Genomic DNA, 16,963 nt, shown 5'->3' on the forward strand with positions numbered 1-16,963 from the left:
TGAGCCTGAAAATGTTGTGGGCTTTGGTAACCTGCTTTTGTTACTTGTTAGTCTCTTCCACACCTGATGATGTCTGCCCCAGTGACACACATGCACAGCAGCTGATGCCGGCAAACTTGCCAGTGTTCACCGAGTTGAAAATTATAACTCATGGCTCGTGGATTTGCAGACACATCTTGTTCATGCCCCATTTTTTTAATGTGCGTCTCTTGTGATTAGCATTTGTGGTGCAGCGAGAGAACTGACAGCTTCAGAGACTCGGAGACAAACAGCGTCTTGCATCTTGGGGGCTCTGGAATACCAAGGCACCAAAAGTGATGCAGCTGGCTTACTTTCAAGTTCCTAGAAAATCACTTCCACTCTTACTTTGTTTCCATCCCATCAATTCTTATCTCTGTGACAGTGTCACATTTTTCAAGTCCCACTTACCAGAGCATAAATTATCTGCAATCTCTTTCCATTTACATTTTATTTTCATTATTTTCTATCATTTCAGTCCAATCAGTATTTTCAGTGAAATCTAGTACTAAGCTCAGAATGTTTCTGTTTATGCCATTTTGTTAAAATACATTATATACAAATAAACCTTACGGTAAACCATTTGTCCATTGTTGTCCTTGCACCCTCTGTGTTTTATCCTTTGGCTGAAGTCCACAGACAGCTGTTATTGCATTCAAAGTGCTCGTGACCTTATTTTTAGTGTGCTTTTCCCAAGTGCTCAACCTCTTTTCAGGCATAGCCAAAATCTGTTTCTCCTTGACCACAGCTGAAAGCCACAGTTTTCGTATTTGAATCAGAGAGAAAAGTGACATTGATGAACTTGGCAGGGTTCTAAAAGTGGACACATTTTTTTTTTACTTAAATCACAAGTAAAAAGAAACTAAAATGAATGAAAAAGCTAAAAACAGAGCATTAGACTTGAAAGCACACACTATTAAATAAGTTCAGTGTGATATGTGCTCTGCTTTTCTGTGAAAGGAATGCCTTTTTCTATTTGATATCAAGCAACATTATTATCCTTATTATTTCAAAGAGCAGTCAGAGGATTTTGTGATATCTAATAGGCAAACTGCAGACCAGAAACAAATGGCAGCAACCTTGACTAACCTTCCACTTCCAAACATATTAAGACAACACTGAATAGAAAACTACACCAGGTTTACAGTACAACAAAAATGTCAAGTTTCATTTCAGTCAGTGGATTACTATAAAATCAAGAGAAAGGAACTCTGTCATATTGTTACTTGTATTTCAACATACGTTAACAAATTGAGAATATGAGGAGCTACATTTCATTTTGTAAAATGTCAAATCCTTCACAAGTATATTGCATGTAATTTCAGTTGGGAAGTGGAAAATCTTCAGCGTTCTACAGAATTAACCCTTCTGTATACCGACCAAGTCCCCTGCAGTGTCAGGCAACTTAAAGATTTAGCAGATGGCTGGGAATAAATCTTCATCAATTCAGGCAGAGGCATAGCATCAGATAGTGCAGCACTAAAATAGAACTCTGCAGGGTTTCTAAGGAATTAGTATTCCCTTTCTACACTTGTGATATTGTAGCATACATAACTCCATCCATCTAAAGCAGTCTGCCATGAATTTGGTTGGAAATGTCACAGAAATCTAATCGCATAAGTATTTTAACTTGTAGCATTGTCCTACTGTTAAGAAATGTATATAAAGGCTACAATAATGTTGGCACTCTGATCTAATAATGATGTTACATAATTATACTTTATTTGCTGTATACATCCAGTCTGGACTGATGAATTGGACCACAAACACATGTAAACATAGCAGGACACTGGACCTCCAGGACCATGAGTTTGAGTTTTCCAATGTCTAACGGTTATCTGGGGAACCAGTTGGCGTCTTAATACAATCAACCAGGTTTAGACAAGAAAATTATTTAGTTTAGTTCTATGACTTTATTTGGGTAAGTACAAATTTTCTAAGAAAACAAATTTACCACATAACACGTACATAACATTTTGAAAGAATTGGAGTTTTTGAAATTTGAGATTGCTTTTTTTTTTATAACATTTGCTTAATAGTCAAATCAATGTTCATCGGAGCTGCAAGTGTTGATGTAAACTAAAAACTGAAAGGAAAAAAAAAAGACAAATGTTTATATTTTCATATAATTAATTAGTGTACCAAGAAAAAGTCCAAATAATTTATCTTGGTCATTGACAAAAATACTAGTCTGTCTTTGAAAAATGAAAAATTGTAGCTAGTGATAAGTGCTTTTATTTCTTAAGATGGCATCTTCAAATTAAATCATGTGAATACTTTGCAAAAATGAATAGTGGTGTTCTAGTCTGTTTTCTTAATCAAGTTAAGGCTGACCGGTGTCTGTAAGAAATGCTGCCAGTTTTTGGGAGTGAAAAACAAAAGCAGAGAGAGAGAGAGTGAAGAGCAGAGATAGGGAGGAATAGATGAAGAGAAGCTGTCAAAGTGAAGAAGAGTGATGAGCAGAGGCTGTAGAAAATTCAGCAAACTATCGTTTGTTAGCGCTGACACCTCTGTTAGAAACTGGTGACCAGGGACTAGAAATAAGAAGGCCGACAGATTTACTGGGGAGGGATTTGCTGTGAATAAGTGAGAAAAGGAGGACAAGAAGAGGTCACACAGTGGATAGACAGATGGTCAGAAGGAGAGATGAAGGAGAAGGGGAGCCAGAAAAGAGGAGGCAGCTGATGGAAATATTGGTTTTTAGCTTCCTGCTGCTGTAATGGCAGGAGGTAATGAAAGTGCGGCTTCGCACACACAGCGTGCTTTCACTTCAAACCTAACCCTGCTCACCATTATACCTACCTCTGTGGGAGAGGTTAGCATTGGTCTCTCTCTGAATGCTGTCTGGTGCCACTGGGCCCAGTAAGGGTGTTTGTGTGGACGTCTGGTTGGTGCTGCTCAAACTGGTAGTTTCTGTGCTTGTGGCGGCTTGTGTCACAGGTGGCTGGGTGATCCTGCTGCTTCTGGAGGTCTGAGGGGGCTTTGGTGTCATGTGGTGCCTGGTTGTGGTCCTCGGTGGGGTGGCAGCAGAAGTGGTAGTGCTTGCTGTGGTGGGAGTCATGGTGGTAGTGCTGGTGGCAGGACTGGTGGTCGTAGTTGTCGTGGCTGTTGTTGTAGTTGCTGTCGTGGTGCTTGTGGTGGTTGGGGCAACTGTGGTGGTTGTCCTGATTCGCACTGTACATAAGAAAAAAAAAATAGGCAATGTTGATAAATCTGTTTTACTTTAGACAAGAGAAAACTAGGGGCAAGATGCTAACTCCCTAAACTTTAAGTGTAGCATTTTTTAAAACTTTCATTGAAATAACAGGGAGCATTTGAAAAGATACAAAGGTGATCAGTATGCATAATTTTCTGATAATTCTGTTTGACATGTTCACATTTTAAATCCAGTGAGTTGCACCGTATCAAGTAAACTTTGGTGTAGCTTTCTTTTACCTATGTAGAAAATACCATAATTTAGCATTAGCAATATTCATCAGTTGTTCAAAAAATTAAAAGTGCGTAAACAGATGAAAAAGTATTGAACAGTGAAACTAACAATGGAAAAAATATGTATATACAGAGGTAGTTTGATGTTACAAGATGTTGCTTAATCAGGAAAAAATGTGTCACCAGCACAGTAGATTATGTATAAGGTGACTTATGGTGACATTTGCATACGGTTGAAACCAGATATTTACTTTGACTGTATAAAAATGGGACAACTTTTTCCCCTATGTAAAATTAATCAGTCATTTCTGTTTTAGTTAGGATACACACAAATATGTCTGCTTGTTAAATGCCAAATTAGTTTTTTTACTTCTTGAGATTAAAAAATATTTTCATAATATTTGGTAGAATTGTCTTTTCAACTGCATGACTTTGGTCAAATATTTCAGATACAATGTTTTCCCAACAGTTTGCTGCTCATTCTTCCATATAGAAACATGTTATCAAAGTTTATAAATGATTATCTGTGTCCATTGATGTGCTCTACTCAGCACGTTGCCCATTTTAAAGACCCATTTGTGCTCAAGCTTTAATTTCCTGGCTGATGTATTTAAAAGTGGCTTCATCATTTCTTCATAATGTTCATTCCTCATTATGAAATATGTTTTGAAAATTGCACTGACTGATCGCTCCTATAGAAAAACATCCTCAGAACATGTTACTGCCATGCCTGTGCTTCACTGTTCACCTGATGTTCACATGCTCACACATATTTAATAAAGTTCCATATGGTCAAATGCATGTCATAAACAATGTAACTTTTTTCCCTGACTGCATTTATAGATTGCAAACAGTGTTTTCATATCATTTTTGAAGTAATAGCTGTTTTTCTCTGAGCGGCTTTGCAGCCAATGTCAGTACGACTTGCTTTGCTGTGGATAATGACACTTTTACAAACTTCAGCCATCACCTTCACAAGGTCTTTTGATTTCATTCTCAGGCTGATAAACACATTTTGCTCATAATTTTAGCCAAGGATGAACCTGCTACGTGTAAGCCCTCATCTATCTTTCTGATATTTTGCTGGTTCTTTCTGGATTTCCATTATGTCACAAAAAGAAGCAGCATGCTTGAGGAGTTGCCATAAGAAACACCTATACATATGCTCCAATGCAACTAAAAATGTTTAGTGGCTTTATATATATATATATATATATATATATATATATATATATATATATATATATATATATATATATATATATATATTATATAAATAAACAACTATTACCAGTCCAACCTTTGTTCTCCCTTAAAAATGCAAGGATTTTTCTCAGGTTAGCCTTACTGATGATAAATGGTTTTCTTATGGCTACAGAGCTGTTCAGTTTCAATCTCTGGAATTCTCTTTGCATTGTGCAAGTGGAAATGCCTCACTTCCACTGTTAAACATAGTCTGAATTCCACTGTTGTTTTTCTTCCATTAGATTTGGCCAAACATTCAATGATTGGTGATCAGGATGTTTTTCTGATCAAATTTCTTAGCAGTTTCTGTAATTTCCTGAGATGTTTTCTCAGCCTTCTTAAACAGCCTTAAATATTGTTTTAAAGCATTTGTTCTTTTTCTTTTTATCTGTGTCCACTGCTACATAACATTTTACATTTAGAATCTTTTTCACATGTAAGTGAGTTTCATGGGAAAAAGTAGAAACTTAGGCTACAGAGAAAGTGTGTATTCCAGTTACAAGGTGTGTTGAATGTTATGTTTCCCTGCTTTGAAACACCTGACTCAGATATTTCTAGTTCAGCAAAAGCTCGTTAGTCAGCCATCAATTGAAATCAGGTGTGTTAAATCAGCAAAACACCTAAAACATGCAGGGTAGCGAGCATTGAGGACCAGGAATGGGAAACGGGCCGAGACCAATTCCTTTAAAAGATCTTAGCACCCAGGATATTACGCTTTAAACTTATTATTTTTACTTGAAATATAACTTTTGTAGCTGGCTAATATTTGCATCACATAACCAGCAATTTACAAATTAAAATATATTAAAAAACATAAGACAAAATTTGCATTGTTTTTGTAGTCACAATCGCTTTATCTGGTAACATTTCTTGCATGTTGTCAGAGCCAAGACATTATGTTTGTGTCTTTAGATACATTTACTGTTTTAGAAGTAGGACACACACAGCAACAAGCAGGAGTGAAGTGCTGCAAATATAATTTTATTGTATAATAAGTGAGAGCCCAGCAGTAATACTTGAATTTGAAAAAAAAAAAAAAAGAAATCTGTAGAGCCCTGTGAGTGTGCGCTCAGCGCTCATCTTCCCCCTCCCAGAGCAACTGTGAGTGATGGCCCACATACATCATAATCATCTCTTTCTCCCTTTTCCCTGAGTCAGCTCCCTCTGCCTCACCTGCTAAAATGTGATGTGTGAAAACAGAGCGGATCCATTAAGGATAACAACCCCACAAATGTTGCGGCTCTATCGAGTCAGTGGACGAAGTGAGCTGTGAAATAGGGTCAGAGAAATAATAGAGGTGTGTTGGGGACACGCAGGAAGAATCCCTGACCCATTTACAGACATAGTCTGCTATTCTTTGGAGGAGTCCAATTTTTAAGTTCATCACAGTCAACACAATTACCTGCATGCATTTCATTGCTTAGAGCAAACATTAAAGCACAGTGGGTCTCATTAGGACTTTGTTACTTGAAAACCGGCTGCTGTTTCCTTCAATCTTAAACAGCTTTGGAAGTACTTCCTGTTATCATTGCAATAAGGAAACTCTTAAACACAAAGCCAAAAGATGAGCATTTACTTACAGAAAACTTAACTCTAAAGCAACCATGGTGGGGAAGTGGAAACTCCATTACCAGCTTAACCCTTGTGTGTAGAAATGGGGTCCAACCGACTCCACACACGTAAAACTTGTATCACTTGCCATAGTCCTCTACGTTTGCCTCAATCCTCGCACGCACAAGGGTTAATACTGGAGCAGACACTCCATCATCATGCGACCGTAATTACAGTAGTGCAGATCTCCAGTGACATTATCTTGCACGGTTCCTTCCATTAGAAGGGCCCCTAGATAGTGTGATTTATCAGTTCGAGGTGACATACCTACAGCGCAGCGCCTCATGTCTGGTCCGAGCTCCATCCCATCAGGACAGGCGCAGGTGTACTTTGGAGAATGATCTGTGATCTGAGGAGCCTTTAGACAGAGATACTCACAGCCGCCGTTTGGTAGACTGCCCATGTTGCAGGTGTCAGGGGCTGAGGAGACCAGAGGAAAAAAAAACAACAAAAAAACGGTGGATCAAAAGCTATGATAAATAAATTAAAATCTTTAAAATGATATTATTTTGCTTCACTTAGTAGGAGGTCTGAAATCGCAGTTATATCCCAAGAGTTTTGAAATATATAACATTTCTAAGTTTTAGCATATATGCAAATAATGTAGGGATATGTAAACAACTTTGACAAAACTATGGAGGTAAAAACATTTTTAAAACAAATTCAGAGCAAATAAATCTTAACCTATTCATACCGCCTGAACTTTGTCATATTTCTACATGTTACAGCCATAAATTTAAGTAACCCTAACATTATCAGCATTTCACATGATAGAGTAGCACAGAGCATAATTGTGAAGTTGAGGGAAGATTATTGTTTTCTTTTCAAAGAAAAATCTGGAACCCTGGAGCAATCATATTCTTGAGTCAACAATTTGTAAAACCTGTTTTGCTGCAATTATACAGCTGCAGTTTTCTATGTATGGTTCTACCAGCCTTGAACATCTAAAGTTTGCTTTTTCTTTAGCTATTTTTTGCAAAATAACTCAATCTTAGTTTTGATGAAGAGCATCTGTATATTGTTATATGCCAGTCTTTCTAACACATTATAGTGAAATTTGCGGCAGTAAAGGAAAAAGGGAAAAAGTTCAAATATTCATGTTACTTTGGCAGAGCACTATGAAAGTGCTCACGTATAGGGAAAGGTGCAAAGACTGTCTTTTTAAGTATTCTACACATAGATAAATTATTTAAATGAAGTCTCTTAGCCCTAAATGCAAACTCATGGATTTTTTATTTATTTATTTTTTTATCTGCTTGCCGTTGTGGTGAAGCGCCTGAAGTAGGTCAGGTCGTGGTTGTTTCGACCTTCTGATGTATTTTCTTGCTTAATACATTAACAGTTCTGTTTTATATGTTGTTTCTGTTGGCACTTGGAAAGCTAGCATGTTCAATTCTGGGATGTCTTTTGATTTATTAATGAAAGAATGCAATTTGTTCCCAATTGGCACACACGCCGCTTTGAGGGCTTAATGAGGAGAAAAAACAAATAATAGAAACAGACTCACTAACAAACTGTTGGCAAACGTGCAGTGTTCAAACACATGCACACACAAAGACTTTTGCAATATGAAATGCTAACAAATCATTTGACATTTTAAGTCTTTTGTTCCGTCTTTAAAAGAGTTAATCTTCTAATCTATAATACAGGTTATTTAAAATTCAATTTGTGCTGAGATCAAATAGTATTTTGTCCTTTTGGTTTCTTTTTGGTTTACCTTTGGGCTGCCTCTGTTCATGAAACACAACAAGGTCCAGTGGGTTGTTAAGATCTTCTGCTACTTTGGCCACATCGAGACCCGTCAGCCGGTTTGCGCTGTAAATGGCCTCATCCTCCAAGTCAGTCCAGAAGACACGATCCTGTGTTAAAAGAGATGGCTCTGTTGTAAAGGACAAAACGTTCTAACACTGAAAACCATTCTGGATATCATTAAAATGTTTATTTTATTTAGTCATTCAAACAAAAATGTGGAGCTCGGATATTAAATAGACATTAGTCATAAAGTAATACATTTTATTTTTTTTTATTACTGTTCATTTTGATCGTTTATAAAACTCATCTGCACATAAACAAAACATTTTTTTTTCATCTTATGTAAAAATAATATTGTTTGAAAGTGTGAAATAGTTACAAAGGACAGAGTAGAATATTATATCCCGCCTCATCAGTTATTAAATTCGTAGGTTTTTACTTTATTCATTTGTGATCCTCACTTCTATATTTTGAAAATACTTTCATGTAAAGACATGTAGATCAGACTTTGGAAACTCTTGATTGTTTTCCAATTAAGAATTGTTTTCCTCTTTGCTTTCGTCTGTCAGGTGAACTTCCAACAAAACACACTGAAAATTGTGATCAGTTATGTGAAAAAATTATAACAGCTTTTGAATGTTTTTGTAAAGACTACATTTCTATGTTCAATGGATTAAAAGCAAGCAATGTTTAGTCGAGACATGTTTTAGTGAGAGTCCAACGTGGAAATATAGGAAGGACAAACATGCAGACAGATTCCTTGTTTTTGAAAGAACAGATCAAGAACAATGTTAAATAAAAATCACAAAAAACTAAAGTTTTAACGGTAAAAGTGAGACAGAGACAAAATGCGCTATACAAATAAGTTATCAATTTCTTTTATGGTGGCTGAAGAGAGGAGCAGCAGGGGTTCATCAAAGATTTGTGAGGTGTGTCAAAGTATATCCTGGTTTGTGTTTCAAGCACAGCAGTTTTCTTTTCTGTCTGTTTGTGCTGGATTACCAGCGGGCTTAACCTTTCTCCACAATTCCCTTTTCCATCTTTCCGCAAACTCTGCATGGCTCAATCTTCTGCACTTAGATTGAGATAACCTTTACTCTTATGACAGTAATGCTGAAACAATGAAAGATAAATATCAGCAGTGGTGATATAACCATTCTCAGATATTTTATTCCATATCTCCCTTTATCGCTCTCTCTCTCTCTGGATGCCTTTCACAAACTGTCAGTCCCAACCTTTCTTTCTTTTATCAGATTGTCTGCCATCAGTCTTTTCAAATGTCATTTTTCTGACCTTGAGAACTTCAAGTAGCAATGTAAACCTCAGCAGCGTGATTCTTTATTGCATGATCAATGTGAATCTTTCATTTGCTGAACTTATACCCTGGTGTGCACAGGAAAATGTTGCATCACATCAGTCAAAGCCCCGGCTCTTAGTGGTACGAAAACACTTCTTAGTGGACATGAATTATAAAAGAGCAGGGTGGAAAACAGACTTTGATGATTTTTCAGTCTCAGAAAAAAACAATTTGACACAAAAAGAAAGAAAGTGGACTTATAGTGAATTAAGACTTACCCTTGTTGCAATACAATATGTGTTTAAACTGTAAATATCAATTATAATAAAGTTATCAGTAATATTTATTTAATCTTATTCTGATAGAAAGACAGAACATTCGCTACATGCAGAAAGATTGTTAGGAGCTTTTTGAGCAGAGTATTGTACCTTTTATTCTGCAAGTCTATATGATAACTTGTATAAACATTAGCAGATTACTTAGCTGGGCTCTGTGGTGCTTTAAAACCTGTAGTTTACTTTTTTAAATAGCATTTCCCAACAGGCAAACACATCTGTTTTCAAACAATAGCAAAGTGAAAAAAAAACAACTTATTTACCCAGCATTGCACAGAAACAGGTGGGGGCACAGGAAACTCTGCTTTACTCTTAGTTTCTTACATCCAGCAACAAATCTAGCAACTCATTAAATAGAAGTTAAAGCTAAGGATTGCAGTGCACATTAGCTGGCCGCTGTTAAGTGTGCACTGATAAAGCCTGTTTAAAATCCTAATTTTCTTCCTGTCTAAAGCTGTGGCCACATGCTCCGTCTTCCCCAACATATCAATTTTCAGTATCTCTTTATTTCAATAACCCATTTCATTCTTTCCTTCTTCTATACCCAATAGCAAAACAGAGATGGGGGGGAAAGTAATACAATAATACTGGAGGAAGAAGAATAGACAACATTACTCACAGTAAGCCTTTACAATCTGTGTTTCCTCAGGACTCGGTGTGAGGGCAGGGGGTAGACACTGACTGAGACGTTGTGTGTGTGTTGGTGTGTCTTTCTCTGTGTGTCAAGACTTTCCTAGAAAAGCTTTGTTTTTCCTTTTTAATGTTTGTTCATAAACCAGCATATTAAAGGTTTAGCATTACCTGTATAGAGATACTGGATTAATGCTTTATGTGAACTTATATGCTTTTGTTAATTTGTCACAATTATAAAAAGGTTAAACTTATTTGCAACTAATGCTATATAATAACTCACTCATGATTAGCAAAATAACCCCAACAAAAGCAGTATTTTTCATAACACGTTTCAGGAAATATTTTAATGTTTGCAGATTTTATTCACCTGCTTCTTAAATGCCACTGTTTATTTTATTAAACAAGCAACAGATTAAATGAGCACAATTTAAAATACCATTTGAATGTCAATGAAGATTTTTGACCCCAGTGTCATGAATTTAGCAAGTCAAATTCCACGTAAAAATGTGTTTTTGGCTAAAGTTAGATCATTGTGACAGACTTAACTTTTGTATGTTTTTTTCTTGTTATGAGTTCAGAATTTCAAATTACTTCAAAGATCATTTTTTTAAACAGTTGAGGTAAGATTACAGAAGTGAAAAATGGACAATTAAGAGTTCACAATGGCAAATTGTGAAATGTGAATTGTGAAACATGAGCTAATTTCTGAAAAAACAAGCAACGTGATTCTCCTCACTGCACTGCTCACAGAGCCAACCCAATGCATTCCCATGTGGTGTATGTCCAACAGTCTGCTGTTAGTCTTCCATGTCTCCCAACTTTATGAACACTCTAAATATCTTGTTTATGCAGGAATTTCTTTACCCAGAATAAGCAGAGACAATTTGACGAAACAAGTCAATTCAGTTTTTTGGTTCACAGCTTGTTCCGGACCACTTTAAAAGAAACAAATGTCCCATAGTAAAGTTATTAGGAGCAGAAGAACCTCCACCATGGCTAAAGGATTTTTTAATTTGTTCTGTATCATAACCCATACAGAACACAGAGCAGAACAACTGAGGGCTATTAATCTCAGATGGTGAACTTTCACTGCAATCTGAAACATAAGTTCTCCTCACACACACGCACACGCACACACAGTATTCAGACACATCCGCTCAGCCAGACATGATGGATGTCCTCCCTTTTCCTCAGCTTCTACTCATCACAGCATGTGCAGCACAGAGAAGAATGGAGAAAACACTTCTGACTTACAACATTTTGTCTCTTTCTTTCTTTACTTTCATCCTCACACTTCAGCCTTTGGGCTGCTCTGCCTCACACCCATCTGCTCTGAATGAAATCAATGTCACTCACATCCTCCTCAATAGATGCACTTTTAGTTTCATTTATTGCTGAACATTGTGACTCTGAATTCAGCATGGAACAAATTACCACATTTATTTTCAGCATATTCTAGTTTCATTCGCATAAAACTTCTCAGTTTCTGGAGTCAATGGAAATCACTCAACAGTTCATCATATGAACTATTAAGGCCATTTGACGTAAGGTCATCCAATGACCCTACTCTTCTTCTACATCTTACATTGTTGTCTTGTTCAATTATTGAGGGATAAAATCAATACTTTTCATTCTACCATGAAGGGAACAGAAGTTAACTATTGAAAGTTTATCTTGTCCCTGTGCAGTAAAATGCTGAAGGAAGCAAAAACATCTCAAAGACTCATTGTTAGCAGTCAAGACTTTACCAAGGTTTACCAAATCTCCACAACTGCAAGATACAAACTAAATGTTTGGTTTTTTTGTAACGCTCTTCATGAAGACCCCTTTTCTGATCCAACTTCACATGTGTGATGTTCCCTAAACATTACACAGATTTTAACTCCAACTATATGCTTTGGTCTGATAAGATACAGATAATGAGCTTTTCATTATCAAACACTCTAGGTTGACCTAATGTACAAAAAAGGAAGAATATAAGGAAAGGCATCTTCTACCAGCTGTTATCCACAGGGGAAGATCTGTACTATATGCAAAGCTGTAGGCTTGATTCTCTCTAGGAATCTTTCTAGAGGGCAAAGAATCACAGACTGTTTCAAAGAACAAGAGATAAATCGGATTCCTTTGCCAAAAATCCTTGAAATGGTTTGCCAGTAATCTAGATAGCCAAATCAAAACAAAATGGTTCAATGGATACAAAACCTCCTTACACATTAAATACAAAAATATTTATTAATATAAATTTTTACTAAATATATCTACTCAATTCTTTTTTTTTTTTTGCTATAAAATATTAATTTATCGAAAGCTTTTGGCACACCAGGGGATCCAATAGATATGGAAGTTTTTGTATTTAAAAGAAAATTTCTGCAATACTTAAAAGCAAAAATATATGGCAGAAGAAACCAAACTAATGCATTCATTTACCACTGACTGGTTTGTGTGCGTTCTAAAATTAAATCCTTCTTGTACCTCAAACACGGTGAGGGCGAATGGATGTCCAAGGTGGTGATGGGAGGACAGCAGCACTTTGCGGTTGTCTCCGTTCAGATCCACGCTGGACAGCAGGTGCAGCTTGGAGTCCACCCAGTAGAGACGTCTGTTGGACAAATCTGACAACGTGCAGAAAAGAGATAAAAAATGGGAACACAACCAAACAGGAGAGGAAGAAAAGGAAAGGGAAGCATGGAGTGAATGGAGAAAGAGAGAGAAAAAGGTCAGTCAGCTGAGAAAGGTGCAGGGTGAGAGGTATATAAATGTAATGGCCCAGTAGCTACACCATCAATCTTCTCTGACATGACGGCCGAGGCCCAGCGCTGAGAAAACACAGATGTGACTGTAATATCACAGCTGGGGGAGGACAGGTACGTGACCTTGAGTAAATTCATTAGTCCTGCTGGACCTTCTTTAAAAGAACGTTTAGAAGTCTTACATCAAGTAACGATCCCAAACACAGCAGAAGGCCACTGTTGCTCCACTGTTGGCATTCATGTTGAGGTTAATTTGACAGCTTGCAGTCTATATAAATCTGAAATATCCTTTGGATAAAAGCAAGGGTCAAACGCCTGAAGAAGTTGTCAGAGAAAGCAAAACGCTAAAGAGACATTACACTCTTTTTCTTACTACTAAACCTTAAGAAGAAAAATCTCCTTCATCTGACTCAGTCACTTCCTCTGCTTGCTATAAATGACCAAGGTGAAATAATTCACTTATTCCCCCCAAGAGAGTAACACAGTCTGGGTCGACTTGCTCATTTGCCTTCTTCTAAAAATAATTTGTTTTCATGAATGTACCAGCAACACCACAATTCCACTGATCGAGGTGAGTGTGTGTGCTTTTTCTTCTCCTCAGGCAAGGGCAGATTGGAGAAATTTACTCTTGCTGCCAAGGGAGTTGCAAAGGATGATGGCAGGTACTGACAGCCCAGAGTGTCGAGCTTATTAAATCAGAGACCACTCGCTGGCTTGATTGATGAGAGACAGATAGAGACTGAGATATAACTATGGGAGTTATTTGGGTTGGACCATCTCTAGACCTATCTCAACTCTTCCCTGCGTGCAGATTGTAGTTTTTGTGTTTTCAGGGCTGCTTGTTTTACCTAAAGGAAATCAATGAACATGTTTTCTTACCCAGAGTGATTCCATTGGGCCACTCAATGTGGTCAGACACCAGAATTTGACGGTCCACTCCGTTCATCCCAGCTTTCTCTATTTTGGCCTGATCTCCCCAGTCTGACCAGTACATAAAACTGTGAAAAGATACATCGGTGTGGTAAATAAAAACAAAGCAATGGAATGAGCCAAACAAAGCAAGACTGATCTGAATGTTGAACACCACAGTGAAATTAAAGAGGGACGCCTCATATCTTTTTGATTTCATTATAGTCACACCTGATGCTCAGTTCAAACATTCTGTCTTTTATTTAGTAATATAATTAGCAGGAGTCTGAACATTTCTTTGGTTGTTATGATATTGTGAGTAAACATCCTACAAGCTAGAGCATGCCTACCTTTTATGTCTGTGTATGCTACATGTCTGTCTCTAAATCCATCTATTCACACATGTAACTACCATGCTAAAATCGGTTGAAGGGAAAAAATATTAAAAACAGAACCAGAGCTGCTACCTGATCGCATACAAGTGTGTCCACTGTTAAAGTAAAATCCAGTTGAAACACTTTTTGAATTTCAACTTTGTTTGTCAAATCTTGGCTTGTTGATATTTGAAAATTTCTCCAAATCTGTTATAATCTTGTCTGTACTGTATGTTGCATTTATCATTTAGGGTTAAAATATCCAGTGTGGGTATATCAGACCAAACACTTTCTTTCTGCAAAATCTTAGGAGAATTTAGTCAGCGTTGTTGTTTTAGAAGAAAATCAAAGTCCTTCCCAGAAATGTAAAGAAAACTTAAAACTCTCAGTTTTAATAATGTCATCATGGTTCTTTATCATCTCAACTATCACTACTACGTAATTTATGCTCTGCATTTTTGTACCATCTCCTGACTGATACATTTGCACAATGAAATTATTTTAATCCTATGCCACATGTCAGAGAATTTTGTATGGAAATTCCTACAAAACAGGTGAACATTAATCAAGATTTCTATTATCTAAATTTTTTCTACCAAATGATTTGTTTAGTTGGATAATACAGATTATATGTCACATTAAACATGGAAAAAGATCTGAAATTATTTATTATGGTCTAAGTTGTTTTTCCTTCATCTTTGTTCTTTCACTTCTCTCAACAATAAATAGAAGAAAGAGCAGAGTGTTGATTATTTTTTGATGTTCTTCTGAATCGTGTAGCCATTTGAGTTTGGAGTTGTCCAGACTGACCTTTTATATACACTTTATATTAGTTTTATCCATCCAACATTTATCAAAATTATGCTTTTAATTTTAAAACTGTGCTTGCTGGATTCAATGAAGTTACTGAAGTTTGGGCTACTTTATTTAAGCATGTAAACACATGAAATTCTGGCTTCAGTTGTGTGTTTTTCCAACCTTGCCAAAATCTGAAAAGCTGTGAAAATGTTCCTTTTGGGAGCTCAGGGTGAAAGTGGTAGAAACGGAAGATAAAGACTCTTATTGTCTCTTTCCAGAAAATTATAAACTGCATAATAAAAAGAACTGCTACGCTATGGAAAAATGTTTCAGGCCAACTTGAAAACTAACGTTTCTTTTAGTTTCATAATGGAACTGGTGTTCACACAGGAGAGAATGATCAAAACCGAGAACTTTTGGTCTTTTGCTCTTTCCTTCAGGCCATTCCACTTAACTGCTGTCCAAAACTTGCTGAACTATAAAACTTTCCTCTCACCCTTGGTGAGGATCCACTGCAATGGCCCGTGGCTCACTGAGCTCCGTGGCTATTAGCACTTTCCTCTTCCTGCCATCTCCCGTTGCAACAGAGATGCTCTTATTGCCAGAGTCTGTCCAGTAGATGTTTTTATGGACCCAATCCACAGCCAGGCCCTCCGGCGAGTGGAGTGAGTCGACCAACGTCACCTGTTGCGAAGAGTCGCTGGCCTTGTTGATGTATGCACTGTAGGACAGGAGATAAAAACTGATTAAACCTCCAATGTAAACATCAGCGAATAAATAGTATTGAAAAAGTATTCATGCCCCTTAGACTCAGCCCCCAATACTTTGATATGCCTAAATAAAGTCCAGTTTGACTTAAAAATAGTATACCCTGTGTGTAATTGAAAATCTGCACAATCTGTGACGGCTTCAGAGGTTTGTGTTAAAACACTAGAGAACCAACAGCATTATGAAGACCAAGCAACAGTAGAGAGGCCAGTGGATCAGTTGTGAAGTCAGAGTTGGAAGGTGCAAGGAGCTAAATACAATGTAGAAAACTTGCTAGATGCTTAAAAAGACTAATGGTTGTCACAGATATTCACCTTCCAGCAGGACAACAACTCTAGACAAACAGCCAAAAGCACAAATCACTGCATATTCATGAGTTAGAACAGCCAAGTCGAAGCCCAGGCAATAATCCAATTGACAATTTGTGGAAAAACCTGAAAATTACAGTCTATGGAAGCTCTTCATCCACTTTAACTGACCTTGAGATATTTTACAACAAAAATAAATTACAAAAATGTTGTTCTCTGCATGTACAATATGCCAAAAAATGCAATGCCTAAGAGTATAAGGTATATCTGTGACTTTAAAAAAAAAAATTAAAAAAAAACCTAGAAAACTTTTGTGTATATGAGGACCTCTGTGTGAGATCTTCTCCAAACAGAAAGATTAGATTTGCCTCCATCTGTCAGTAGAAAATATGAAAAAAATGTTTTTTTGTCCTGCTTTAGTTCTTCACCAGGGAAACAGGGTAAGACATAAACACATTATCAGCTCATTCTAAGCCAATCTTACAAAATAGCTGTAAGAGACTACACTCCATCTCAGTTTCTGCATGGGAACATTTCCAAAGGGGCACCAGGAGGAGATTTTTGGGTGGGATGAGCATCTTAACTAAAAGAGAAAGCTGGTGGGATAATTGGAGTGAAAGATCAGGCGGAGATGGATGAAACTAGGATTTGGAAGCAGATTGTCTAGGTAATTGACTGTGTTACTGTTTGCCAACTAATTTTTTGTATATGGTGATAGGGATGGTAGAGGGTGATC

At 37.0% G+C, this 16,963-nt stretch overlaps 1 protein-coding gene across 3 annotated transcripts in view; it reads right to left on the reverse strand.

Annotated features, from left to right (window-relative positions):
- lrp8 (low density lipoprotein receptor-related protein 8, apolipoprotein e receptor) overlaps window positions 1–16,963 on the reverse strand; it is a 164,024-nt gene that overhangs the window by 14,793 nt on the left and 132,268 nt on the right. For all 3 annotated transcript variants that reach the window (XM_088004838.1, XM_088004837.1, XM_088004839.1), the window contains exons 11-16: window positions 15,648–15,872; window positions 13,950–14,068; window positions 12,793–12,932; window positions 8,021–8,162; window positions 6,571–6,723; window positions 2,821–3,192 (exon numbers count right to left, since the gene is read on the reverse strand). In XM_088004838.1, coding sequence (XP_087860964.1) covers window positions 2,821–3,192; window positions 6,571–6,723; window positions 8,021–8,162; window positions 12,793–12,932; window positions 13,950–14,068; window positions 15,648–15,872 — 1,151 coding nt within the window. The remainder of the gene's footprint in view (window positions 1–2,820; window positions 3,193–6,570; window positions 6,724–8,020; window positions 8,163–12,792; window positions 12,933–13,949; window positions 14,069–15,647; window positions 15,873–16,963) is intronic.

The sequence above is a fragment of the Poecilia mexicana genome, unplaced genomic scaffold (genome assembly GCF_051168715.1).
Source record: "Poecilia mexicana isolate PSO_F unplaced genomic scaffold, ASM5116871v1 scaffold_4, whole genome shotgun sequence".
Taxonomy (NCBI): domain Eukaryota; kingdom Metazoa; phylum Chordata; class Actinopteri; order Cyprinodontiformes; family Poeciliidae; genus Poecilia; species Poecilia mexicana.